Source organism: Gallinula chloropus, assembly GCF_964237585.1.
Source record: "Gallinula chloropus genome assembly, chromosome: 2".
Classification (NCBI taxonomy): Eukaryota; Metazoa; Chordata; class Aves; order Gruiformes; family Rallidae; genus Gallinula; species Gallinula chloropus.
In genome coordinates this window covers 111,056,427-111,070,165 of record NC_140086.1, presented here as the reverse complement: position 1 = coordinate 111,070,165, position 13,739 = coordinate 111,056,427, and the positions used below count along the sequence as shown (strand labels likewise).

General features: G+C 44.0%; 1 protein-coding gene across 1 annotated transcript in view; it reads left to right on the top strand.

Annotated features, from left to right (window-relative positions):
* Positions 1 to 2,680: 2,680 nt before the first annotated feature.
* PDE1C (phosphodiesterase 1C) overlaps positions 2,681 to 13,739 on the top strand; it is a gene marked incomplete at both ends in the record, with an annotated part of 325,232 nt that continues 314,173 nt past the window's right edge. Inside the window, one exon of the mRNA XM_084280364.1 lies at positions 2,681 to 2,765. Coding sequence (XP_084136490.1) covers positions 2,681 to 2,765 — 85 coding nt within the window. The remainder of the gene's footprint in view (positions 2,766 to 13,739) is intronic.

Sequence of the window (13,739 nt, the reverse complement as noted above, 5' to 3'; positions counted from 1 at the left end):
GAAAACCTTCCTTCCCCTTCTCACTGTGGGGCAAGAGCTTCTGCAGCTCTGAAGGGAGAGAGCATCCAGCTGCAAACAGCCCATTTAGGGCCCTCCCCAGGGTGTGGGAGATCCAGCTTGCGGTCTTGCTTGGTCACTTTGCCCTACGGAGTGACTGTCTTTGCCCTTCCTAAAGGCATTTGTTCACTTTGTCCTAAAAATAATGACCAAACTGTTCTGGTTATTTGAGTTAGTACCAGCTGGGGCTTGAGCAAGGTACCAGTGCAAGGTAACTCAGGTGTGCACAGCCCTTTATGGCCTAAGGGGGGAAAAAAAAGGTGACATCAAATAAATAATTTTTTTTAAAATCCCCCAAAACCTAAACCCTGATGGTTCCACTATTTACCTTCCCTTTAGATAACATTTAACTTTGTGCTTTCTAGATACAGCGTGAGTAATTCTCTATGCCTGTGCTTTCTTAGGCAGAGCATTAGTGCTTACGTAGGTGTGTGACCTATATAACCAATGACAGAGAAAATGATTCCTTAGAAACACTTTATGCCCAGACTGGTTTTCCACATTGTTTGGGAGAGGCAGCTATGTGATGGAGTCCAGTGAGCTGCTTGAAAATTCTTTACTGTGCTGGCTGCTTTTATAGCAGCAGCTTTCTTAAGGGTAGGCACAACTCAGGAATTAGTGAGGTCAAAAACTAATTGCAGGGGCTAGTGTGAGTGAAATGTTGCATCTAAGTAGTTAGTATGCTTTTTTGGTCCTAACAGGCCAAGAAACCCGGAAGCCCAGGTCCTCTGTTCTGTAAAAAATGCCCCCTTCCTCACCTACTGACAAGCTTTTTCCTTAGTGAATCTGCCTTGTATTACTGAGCATCCAAACCATTAAAAAATTAACAGAAAAGATCTATTTGGCCAAGGCTTTTCACTGGTCTGGGGCTAAGTGGAATTTAAATTAACTGTACTGAAGCTCAGTAGTGACCCCCTACCACCCTTCGGAGAGAGGGGTTTTAAGAAATGGAATATCTGACTTAAGCTTCTGTCAAGAAACCAAGGTAGGCTTGAGGTTTATACCTTAAACACAGACCAGGTTTGCTGGTGTTTTGTAAACCTTTCGAGGTGTGTTGGGCAAGCTTTCAGCAAACTGCTCCTCAGTTATTATTTTCAGTCTTCCTGAAACTCAGTGTTTCCATGTGGTTTCACAGAATCACAGAACCACAGGGGTTGGAAGGGACCTCAAGAGATCATCGGGTCCAACCCCCCCTGCCAAAGCAGCTCCCTAGCTCATACTGCACAGATAGGTGTCCAGACAGGTCTTGAATATCTCCGGAGAAGGAGACTCAACACCTGCCCTGGGCAGCCTATTCCAGGGGTCTGGCACCCCCACTGTGAAAAGTTCTTCTGCATGTTGGTGCGGAACTTCCTGTGCTCCAGCTTGCAGCCATTGCCCCTTGTCCTGTCCTCCAGACCACTGAAAAGGGGCTGGCCATTTCCCCCTGCATCCCATGCTTAAGATATTTATAAACATTAATAAGGCCCCCCCAAACAATGCAAAGCCTGATGTATTTACCTGGAAAGTACCTTTAAGCTTGGGAACTCTAAAAATTTGAGCACTTTAGTGACATACTTCTGTATGAACAGGTATAGCAGCAGAAAGGATTGAATAGATTTACGTGAATTGGTATCACTAAGGTGTTGATGGTGTTTTCTTGGATACCTGTTTATAAAACCTTGGCTTGCTGCTAGCCTTCTGTGGAAAACTTTGCCAGCCTTGACTCTAAATTTTGTCTGTTCATATGGTAGGGATGATCCATCTCTGCCTTTTTCAGGGGACTGCCACTAGCACTCTGAATTAAACATTACTAGGTAAAAAAAAAACAAACCCAAAGTGTCAGAGGAGTTTACAAGCCATGTGATGAACTGCCACCAGGAGGAGGAAGAGCTCGGAAGACTCTCTTGTGTGTGTGTCTGTGTGTGTGTGTGTGCGTGCATGTACATTTTGCTCAGTTTATCATCATTACAGCTCAATTGCTTTTTTGTTTTCCCACAGTCACTTAAACACTCTTACTGATAATCTCTTGCATTCCACTGCCAGTTGCGTTTCCAGAGACTTGCCCTTAGTAGGTGATTGATGATCTATTGTGATCTTGGGTTGATTCATTATATCTTGAGTGATTAAAACATGTTACTTGCATTAAAAGGGCTGAAATCCGAGCACGACTTGCCGCAAGCCAAAAATCCCTGTGAGCAAGGGGAGCCATGGAAGGATGGGCTGCAGCAGAGCAGGGGGGGATACAGGGAGCATCAGTGGGTAGATCACAGCAAAATCTAACCCTTCATCTTTTTTTTTTAAGGGTGTGCTGAGCACCTAGAGGGAGATGTGACAGATACAGACGGCTTATTGACTCGGTAGTCTCGCACTAATTGACTGCGCCTTTAGATACCGGAGCCTCTAACCAGTTGTTAAACTCTGAGTAGGCACGTCGGTAACATGCCAGCGAGAGTGTTTGGGGGAGGAGAAAGCTGCTGGGTGCATGCCTCTCGGATTCGGCTCCCCGCGCCAGGAGATGTGTGAAGTTGGGTGTGCGTGCTGTCACAGGCAGATATTCAAGGGCAGCTAAGAGCGAGCTCGAGCGCTCTGCTTCCACGGGGGGAGAGAAAGGCTGCTGCTCAAAGTACAAGCTGGCAGGATCATGACAGAGCCAAGCAGCAGAAAGGAAGGATTTAAAAAATGCCGGAGTGCTACTTTCAGCATCGATGGCTATAGCTTTACAATTGGTGAGCCTGACTTAATTCCTCTTCTTTCCTTCATTGTGTCTCTGCTCCCTATTCCCTCTCTTTCTTTGCAGCTCCAGAAAGTACAGGTAAAAGACAGCTGCTGACAGCTGACTGCCTTTTCTCAATATATGCCTTTAAAATGTGTAGATGCCCTGGCAACTCTGGTTTGGGTTTGTTTTCCGTTCTGCCGTCTACATTTTCTTCTACCCAAGAAACTTGCCTTTGATATGCAGCTGCTCTATATCCTTTCTCCAGGTTTTGGCAGGAGTTCACCGCAAACTTTTGTTTTGGAACCTTATCTCAGGAAAGCCTGGGCTTTTGCATTGCAGGTTTCCAACTTGCTAGCTGTGTTTCCTTCTGATGAGCCCAGAACATGTAGCCCTTGGGAGCCCTGGCTTTGTTTTCCCATATTTCTTTGTTCACTTAGCAAGTGCTTCCAAATCCTGTAACCTTTTGTCATTTCTCAGTTTGTGTGAAGATGTACCTAGCAGTTCTTGTTGCCTCTCAAGCACAAAAAGCAAAATTGCTGGGGGCAGGGAAAGATGCAAGGAGAGATTAGGAATTTTAGGACCAGTTGCCGTAGCTGTTTGAAGGGTGCTGTTTATTGTGTTCACTGTCAGAGGGAAAAGTGAGGCTCCTCAAAGCCACAGGTGTCTGCCTGTTTTTCTAAGAGACTTGCTGGGCAAAAGTTAAAAGAAGAGGATTCCCTGAGCAGGCTGCTCTGCTGAAACTGCCCGTCTCACTAGGCTGTTATATAAATCCCTACAGATCTTAGAAACAAAGCAAGCTTACACCCCATCTGAATTTTTAGATGAAATCTGTGTTAAAATATATATGGATAATATATATATTTTACATGTAACAGTCGATACAAATTCCCTTTGAATACATTAAAGATTATAGAGATTCTACTTCCTTGAAGCTTTGAAACCCAGAAAGTTTTCCTGATTTGTACTAGCGTAATTAGGTCACAATTAAATCTAATAATGATGGAATCAAGCTTTTTATTGGTGCGGGAGAGGTACCTGTTTATTTATTCCTGTTTATTTATGGAAAACTTACTTTGCAGTCGTTAACATCATGCAAATGTTAAGCTTGCTGAGAAAAAAAAAAGGACTTGGAGACGGGTGTTTCATGAAAAGATTTTCCTGTAGTCATCTGTTAATGTGCTTAGACCTTTTTAAAAGTGCAACTGCCAGGTAAATGCTACTTTTCAAATTTCTTCTCTAAGGGGAAGGTGGTAGCCCCTCCACAGGTTAAGTGGCAGCAGGCTCACTTCTGAACTCCCTGCCTTAATCTCACTCCCTCTCAGCATCGTTACTAATAGCGGTATTTTATCAGTTTGTGTCAGTCTGGAGGATAAACGTTTCCTTTTCGAGCCTAGGCAGGAGAGAACATCATTTGAAGCCACTGAACACTTGTGACTGTGCCTAATTATTTTGTTTGTTCATGAACAAGCCATCAAGATTGCTGTGTTTCTTGCTCTGCTGTCTTTATTGCTACTTGTGCTCGCAAAACAACCAGACCAAATTTTGGATCAAATGACTCAGGTTTAGAACTGCAGCTTCTGCTGGTTCTTAGGACAGTTGTTGCATAGGAGTTCCTGTGCTATTTTCTTCTGTTTGGTGCACACAACCAGCATATTGATTCTGTGAACTGTGTATTATATAACATTTATTTTTATATCTGGGCAAATGTGCATTGGATTGACTCACATAACCGTGAAAACTTTGTAAACATGCTATCTAGTATTACCAGCACTGTGTGGTAGACAGACCTGAATGATTCATGTGTTTGTTAATCTGTTTCACTGAAGAAATTGAACGTATCCTGAAGATCTCCCAGCAACATTAGAGTGTCAGGAGTGGGCTTAAACTTAGGGGTGTCTTCTGACAGGTGAGACTTCTGTGTAGGCATCTGGTTTCGGGTACTGCAAATTTTTAAGAAGTGCTTGGGAAATGCTGGGCTGCTGCATCTGCTGCTGTGGTGTCAGCTGGGAGAGAAGGCTGACGCTCTCTGAGGATCAGGGTCCTACCAGTTGAGACAAGTGAGTTTCCATTTGTATGCAAAAGAAAATGTTTGGCATTGATTCCCCCTTACACTAATGGCTAAGAAAGGTTCATCTTCATTGTGCCCTGAAAAACGATCACCTACAATGAGGCTTCATGAAAACTTTCATGCAAGACCTGGGCCTAACATCAGGCGTGAAAGTAGGTGGGCATGGAAGAAGGCTGGTGCAAGAAGATCTCCTTGCTGTTGGCTGGCAGTTAGACAGCTTCCTGTCTCTTGAGACGGTCAGTGCAACCTAGAGCAGCTTCTCCACTGCTCTGATTTTCACCTTGGTTGCTTCTGGTGCTGGTGGTGGCACAGGAGAGCTGTGGGAACTCAGCTCTTCCCAGGTCCCTGCGGAAGGATCTGGCCTGACATACCAGAAAGGCCGATGTCTGCCGGTACTCAAGAGCTGCCTTCTGTACCAGACACGAGGTAGTTGCCAATCCCTTTCCTCTTAACAGCACCTTTTTAACAGAGGCCCTGAGGAGGACTGAGGCTTGATGCCCACTGAGGATTTCTGTGCTGCTTTGGATGTTCTGCTTTTGTGGCCTTTTTGCACTGGCAGTGTGATGTAAAGGGACTATAGCAGAGCTAAGGAGCGAGCCATTTAGTAGGACCATTCAAGACAGGAATCAGGCAATTGAGCTTGCTCTAGGAAGTTCAGTGTATCTCAAATGAAGGCTTCAAGATCATTATTTGCCATGATACATGCCAGCAGATATCACAGTCCGTTAAGTTTTTGTATATAGAAGTTACTGTATTTGAGCTTTCATTTAACTTTGGCTCAATTTTCCTCCACTACAAGTAAAACCTAACAGAATGTCAGCTGAATTTAAAGGAAAAGAGATGAAGAGTTGAGGCTTTTCTCTCTCTCTCTTTTTTTTTTTCTTTTGTCATGTGCCTTGTTTCATCACTCCTGGGCAAATAAAATGCTGTTAAATCAGAATGCCAATATATTACTTACTTTGCTGCTGTAATTGACTGATATTGCCTTTAAACCTGTGAAAATGGTAAACACAAACATTAACAAGAGGGTGTTTTCTTTCTGCATTTATCACCTACCTATGACTAAAAGCTAACTTCATTAAAGCTCCCCCTTTGCTTTTCATATCCAGGAGCACCTGGCAACACTGTTTTGTCCTGTCCAATCTACCTAATACATTTATTTTTATAGGTTAGAATGAATTAAAGTGATGTGGGGCGGGGGGGGGGGGGGGGGGCGGGGAGTTCAGCTGTAACTCCGGTGTTACTGGAGAGGAAGGATGTGTCACTGAAACAGCCTAGCTCACAGCAGTTGTTTCTAAATCTTGCAGGGAAGTTCCTTTAGGAGGATCTCATCTCCATTTTGCATGCAAAAGTGCTTCCTCCAATTACTGCAGAAGATCTGAGTGTTGCTCAGTGGTGCTTTTGGGCCCTATTTTGAAATAATTCTTTAACTATGTGGTTTTCTTAATGTTGCCGGAGTTCTGATGTTGCAGTTCACTGCTTGACACCCGGTAAAACTTCCCTTTCAACATTACAGGTAAAAACAGCCAGAGGAGTTCTTACTGGTGCCTCTGAAAGATCCCTTGAAAAACACCTGTGTTTTTAGTCAAAGAAACGTTGCTTGAGGAGTTGCATGCACTGTGTTGGTGTGAGCTGAGGTGGGGAAGATTTGAAGCAATACAGAAAGCAACCAGAGAAATAAAAGCAGCTTTACTTTTGTGTGTGTGTGTGGACTGTATTTTGGCGAGACAACTGTGTACATTGTAGTAATTAACTGCTTTGTTCTTGTGCATTGATTTTCAGCCTCACAGGGGGTTTGTCATTCCTCTGAGGGCAACAGCACCTTTGCAAACCACAAGAGAGGCAAATTTCAGCAGGAGACACCCATAGGCCCACACCCAGTGCATTTTCATGGAGATTTACTTTAATTCTGCCCTTAGTTGCTTAGAATAAGTTAAAAAAAAAAAAGGTCGTTCAGACTGAAAGCACAGTGTAATTATAAGGCACTGACAAATCTCTCTCTAGTTCTGCATGTGAGTCACTTGTAGCCTTCCTTCAAAGGAGGCCTGGGAGGAATGCCTGGCTGTGGGGTCAGTCCACTTTTGGGGAGGGGAGACAACGTCTCTGCCTGCATGTGAATAACATCACTGGCAAAAAGGTGAAAGGGGAATGCATAACCACCCACCTCTGCAGTGGATTATAGCCCCTCCTTGTCTTTGTACCTAAACGCTGTATTATTTTCTTCCTTATGACATAATACAAAAGATTTAAAGAACAACAAAAAACCCACCAGGATCTTGCTTCACCCTCCCCATCTCTCTTGCTTTTGATTGCCCTTACTATGAAAATACCTTCTCAATAAGACCTGATAGGAAACACTGTGTGAACAGCAGAATATTTTGTCATCTGAAATCTAGGAACTGGGAAATACAAGTTTATTAATATAATAAAAAGACTGTGAGATTTTTAATAGTAGTTTAAGGAAGACCGATGTAGTTATAATTGACTATAAAGAATAAATACCTCTTGTAACATAGCCCTACCCCAAACAACTTCACCTAAAAAATGCTGCCAGCAAATAGATTGTGAAATAAAACTCTGAAGTGATGAGAGCATTTCCTGCCCCCTCCATTATTAAGTTGTGTTTTAGTTTCAAACCTATCTTGGCCCTGTCTTCTCTGCCTGAAAACACAGCTGAAGGGAGTCTGCATGGTTGGTGTGCATATGAGTGAGATACCCAGCTGGCCCTTTGCGAGGGGTGGATGGTGCCTGTCACAGTGATGGGCAATAGGAATTTCTGCTGTTGATGCCTCACATGTAGCTACTTCAATAAAGGGGTGGAGAAAGTGATTTCTTTGGCATCTATGGGGTCTTGATATAGCACCGACATCTTTGAGGTTGCAAGGGTGGACTGCTGAAAGCTAAGAAAACAGTCTTTGAAAAGAGTGTGGTGATAGCTCTTGTGCCAGGCAAAGAGCCTGGCAATGTCTTTATGGAGCTCTGCCCGTTTGCCTCTATGGATGCTGTACCCTGTCACTGCATCGGAGCTGTCCCTTCTCTGTCAGAGTTTCTTTGAGCGAGAGGTTACCATGCAGGGTAGCACATCTGTTTCATCTGCAGAGGATCAGACTCAGATTGCAGGCCCCTGTGGCAGGGTCACATAGAAAGTGCTATTTTCCTTCCTCCTCTTTTTCTCGGGGAAGCTGCGAACAGCAAACCCTGTACAGCACGTTTTGGTATGAGTGAATGGGCACCCCCTTTCTCTGCAGCTAAGTTCTGTATATGGGAAAGTAACCTCCAAAGCCCTTGGTGAGGAGAGATGTTAATTGGTAAAACTGTTACTGTCAGGAAGTGTTCCTTTAATTACTCCACCTGATTTTTTTAGGGTTTTTTTTAAGCTTGGTGACTTAAATATGTCCAGGTCTTGGTGATCAGTCACCTCTGAATCTAACTCCAGGGTGAACTCCTCAGTGCACTGGGAATAAGATTCACTGATGTGAGGTAGCTATGAAAACAGGGCTTATGGAGCAACAGAGCCCCCAACACAAGGTGCAAATAGGACAGAGGGTTGAAACACCTGGCTGGAGATGGGGACTCCTGTGCCCTTTGTGTCAGATCCCAAAATTCCTTTGCTGTTTGTCCTGATGCTTGTTCTCTGTGAGCAAAGGAAGCACACAGGTCCTGTTCTAGAGACAATAAGTGATTATTGCTCCCTACCAGGAAGGTCTCCGTCTTGCTATGGCAAGAAGTAGAGTTGACCCTGCTTTTGTTTCCCTCTCTGTTTTTGGCCAACTACTCCTGTTCCTAATGCCTTCCGAATTGATGCAGCAAGATTAATTAGAAGTTTCAGATTTTCTAGAATACACAAAGCTCAAAAGAAATAAACAGACATGAACTCTTCTGTAACTTTTGGGCTCAGTTTTAGGCAGGCAGCCAAGCCTGTTCCTGAGCCTGCAGGCTCTGACCCAGAGCAACCTTCTCTCCTTAGCAGCCTCAGCTGGCTCCCTCTCCCATATCGAAGTCCAGAGGTCTGCCGCCTCCTCTTCTTCATACTCCTGCTGTGAAGAACAGAACCCAGGAGCGTTCACACCTACTTGCCTTTGGGGATTTGTATTTCTGTTGCACATCTCCTGTTTTAAACCCTCATGGTGTACTAAGCGAACTGTTTTCCTGATGTGTAGGGTAAATGCAAGCCCATTTTTTTCAAATCCTGTGCTCTGCATGAGTGAGAAAGCAAAAGGCTCCTGGACATACTCTGCACTGCTCTTGTGTACTAGTGTAAATCAGGTCGAGAAGCAGGATCCTGGCCAGCAGCAAATCTGCATCACTCCAATGCAGTTGGGAGAACTGGGGTGATTTGAATGAGCACAGGATCAGCCCTGCACGGTCTTTTCCGGTTAAAGCGAATGCTGCTGTAGGTTACAGAAGGAGCTGCCCTATGTAGGAAGGTGAATCATGCAGCTTTTCCACAGCTTGCTTCCAAGACTCCACTGAGATTATTCTGATATGATTTTGCTCTCCACTTCTCCCTGCCTGGTGACAGGGTTTGTATCTAATGATCCTCTTGAAACTTGATCCCAGGTTTCTAATAGCTACAGGCTGGAAATTTTCAGGCCTGGGAACTTAACCCTCGTGACTGCATCAATAGCTGCTCTCTATGGCTGTGTGCAAAGTTGGAAGCATGGTGCAGGGAAAGTTGTAGTAATTACCAAACAGATGCACTTAATGAGGTCTCTACTGGCTGCCCAGCTGGCGAGTCGAGCCGTGTGCTGGGACAATGTGAGAGAAGTCACTCGGGTCGTTGTGTGACATCACATCCTCCCCCTTGTTGTCATAGCAGCTGCAATCAGCCCCCTGAAAATTTCCCTTAGGAAGACTACAAACACCATCTCACTCCATTAAATGGCAGCGTGTGGTGTCAGTGGCTGCTGCCGCTGCACAACGCTATGTCTTATTTCTGTTGATTTAGTGTCCTTTGCAATCCCCTCCCCTTCTCATTGCAATGCAGAGTGATGGGACATATCAAATGGTGTGTTCCTGGTAAAATGGGAGAGGGTACACAGCTTGCTAAGCCAGTGGCACTTCAGTCAACTTCAGGCGCCTTTTGTACCTGGCTTCCGTAAGTTTACAGCCGGTTTGTACTGACCGGAGGTGAGGATAGGTAATGGTGTTTGGATTCAGGTTGTGCATCCTTTCTCTTTTAGCATTGGCAATGAATGCTTAGAAGGGATGAAAGCTTTTGAAACCCAAATTTTACTAGTTTCTTCCCCGTGTATGTGAGTAGCTGACTGAAGTCCTTGCAGATCCTCCATGTGGCATCCTGACTGATTTTTACGGACTCATGCTTTCCCCTTCCCTTCCCTTCCCTTCCCTTCCCTTCCCTTCCCTTCCCTTCCCTTCCCTTCCCTTCCCTTCCCTTCCCTTCCCTTCCCTTCCCTTCCCTTCCCTTCCCTTCCCTTCCCTTCCCTTCCCTTCCCTTCCCTTCCCTTCCCTTCCCTTCCCTTCCCTTCCCTTCCCTTCCCTTCCCTTCCCCTCCCTTTTGTATCCCTGAACCATGGTAATGGATCTAATCCTGACAATCTGGACAGTGCTTTTCTCTGTACGCTTTACCTTTTACCCTCTGTTTTATTTTGTCCTTCATAATTGCCAGTGTGATTTTATGTCAACTGCAGATTAAGCTTGCTTGCTGTAGTCCCACCACACAGCTAAGCACATACAGAAAATTGCCTGGGATTTTGTTGTAATTTTTTATTATTATTATTGGTAGTTCAAGTAGAGAAAGTTATTAAACCACTTTGGAAATAGACTTGAAATAAAAATTATGAATATGTTAATTTTCTCTGAAACTACTTAAAGCGAAATGTTCCTCTGCTTAGAATACTGAGCTTGAGTTATTGGTCTTGTTTTTTTCCAAATGATCCCTATGGATGAAGATGAATGATTTACACATGCCAGGCAGATACCCCATTAAGAAAACCTAAAAGGAGGTTTGTATTCTGGCTGCGGTGCTGCTGTTATTGGGTGCACACATGAAACCTTCCTGAAGTGGCTTGGTCCTCAAGTGCAGGCGGCACGGCTCTGTGGCGCAGCGATAAAAGCGCGCAGCGATAAAAGCGCGCTCCCTGATTAGAGACAACAGTCGGTGTGTTCCTCAGATGCCATGTGGGTGCAGTTGCAGTTGCAAGGCTGTAGGAAGCGAGCAAAGAATGGAAAGGCAGGGAGGAAAAGAAGTGTCTGAGATTTATAGGTGCTACTCTCAGCTGTGCTCCAAATCCAATATCTTGTTTTCCTCTCCTGTTAAAACTGGCATTTTGCAGGATAAGATGTTTTATGTCCTGCTGTGTGCAATGTGAACAGCAGAATACTACACACATTTAGCTTATATTGATGCCCTCCTTCCCCGCCCCCCCCCCCCCCCAAGCTATGATGATTACTGGATGTTTATACTGTTAATAATCACTATTTCCCATGGAATGTACTCTTCAAATTGGGATCTTTGAGATGTTCAGGCTTCTTTATTTGCCCTTATTTGGCAGCACTGTACCATGCTTTATTAGTCTACAGGAGGGACATGGTCTTTTCTCCCTTGATTTAAAGACAATCTATGTTCTTTTTGCCTTGAGCATTATCATAATTCAGAATAACAGATCTAGCAGGCCCAGTTATGTTCAGACTCTTACACAGCCCTGGTAACTCAAAACATCATTTGGCCCACAGTGTGTATTGTTTGTCTTAAAACTGCCATGTAAGCAAATCTGAGAAATCTCTGGCAAAGCTGTGGGGTTTTTTCCTTGCCAAAATCTGGAATATTAAAATAGGACTTGATAATTGAAGCTGATTTCAATCTGAGTCACAGAGACGGTGATCTGGATTTTATAGTCCACGTACTGTATGTATGGTGTATAGTAAAAAAAAGAGCACTGAATGTATCTATAACTGTTACTGAGCACAAGGGACTGTGGCAGATTCTACTGCTGCTTCAAAGAATGTGAATAACTTTTCACTATTAATTTACAGAATCTCATTTAATGTATCTTCAAATAATAAAAGCAGTGGGATTCTTCCATAGCCCCAGCTGTTGGCTAACTCTGTTGTTACAAAAATTAATGGATACCTTCAAAAAGTCTGGAACAGGACACCCTATGCTCCTTTGAAAGTTCCTTTGCAGATAAAGAGTCAATTTCTTTCTGGTAACCTCAACACTTAAGTAGAATTCCAGCAGGAAATATCTAAGACCTAATGACTTCTGCTGACCTAAGCTTTTAGTTGATTGTCTGCTTTTCATAAATTATGCAGCATATGTAGATCAACTGATAATGAGCTTCTTGCTTCTCTTCCATAGAATGAATTGTGAATTTTCACAAGCATAATTTAGGCTAGATTTGAGCTGAAATTGTTTAATGACATTTGGGCGCATGTTTCTTCTGCAAAATGATTGATTTCCCCCACCACCACCACGCTGTGAATTTTTGGTTATGAAAGAGGTAGATATTAAGGTAGTTGTTTCACCCCTTCTTCCTATTAAAGACACGTAGAGGCAATTGCATGGACACCTCCTGCCTCACAGTGCACAGCTACAGCATGCTGATGTGTGTTGGTGCAGGAGCCTGGCACACTTGAATGATGATAATCCCAGAACCTGGTTGAGCAGGAGGCCATAGCAGCTCCTTTGTGAGCACAGTTTGCAGCCCCCTTTGCTGCAGAGAGCAGGCACTAATTGCCGGTAACTTCAGTTCATCTGGCTATCAAGTTGAACCCTTTCCTCTTGGCTGCCCCTGCTGCAGGAGCAGCCTTTGGGAGAGACACAGGACAAACACAAACCCTGACCAAACCATTGCTCTTTAAAATGCCGCCTGGGAGTCATCACAGCAGCCAGGGGAAATCAGGGGATCCTGGCTGTTGTTAAGTGCTGTACGGGAGTTTCACTTGCAGAGGCTGATGCTGCAACTTGAGTATGGATCCATAACAGCCAGTGTTAGATCCTGTAACCAAGCAAATGCCTTGACTCTCAGTCCAGTCCTCCATTCCCAAAGTATCGACAGGTTATTATAATTGCAGTTGCTAGTGGCTTCATGATGTTATTCCTGTTTTCATGGCTGACGCTTAAGGCTTTGTTCTTCTTGAGTCGAGGGAAGTGCAAGTACTGAGAATGGCAGTTGCAGCACTGCTGGTAGTTTGGATCCACTTGCTCCTGGAAGATGCTTCTGTCAGCTTGACAACATGATCATTGTAAATTTTCCTTCATGGGAGAGTATGTTTATTCTTTAGTGATGTTTGCTGCCTTATGTTCCAGCCTAATGCTTCCTATTAATTAGAATTAATTGTGCCATTTAAGCGAAGTGGCATTTTTGAAGTGAAATTCTGCACGAGGACTTGTCATTTACTCTCTGATTGTGTTTGCCTACTTGCCCTCTGAAGCAGCAACAATAATTTCAGCCTTCTGTTTTATTAGCTGTCATTTACAGTAACACTTTATGTGCATAATTATTTTTCTCCAGATCTGCGCTGATACTTAAATGAAACCTCTGGGACACGTTCCCAGCTGGTTGCATGTTTACATGTTGTATTCAGTCACTTGTATTTGATCTCTCTTACATTGTTTATGGCAAGCAAGCTTGGTGCCCTTTTGGGAAGTTTGGAGCTTTGACTCATTTCAGTGTTTATTAAGCATTAGTCTGTTCAGAACCTTTGGAGATAAGACTTCTCAGGGAATGCCTGGGCCTTCAGTTCTCTAAGCCAAGAGGCAAAGGAAATCTGACTTTTGAGCAATCTGGGAAATTCTGCCTGTGGTGCATAGGTGCTGTTGCAAACATCTTTTTGACCTGGATGAAGAAGAGAATGCTTCCATGTCGGTGAAATGAGTGTTACACTAGAAGAATCCCAAAGGATTGGAGCTGCTTGGAGCTGTGCATCTTTCCCCAGCCCCCATAGTCCCCT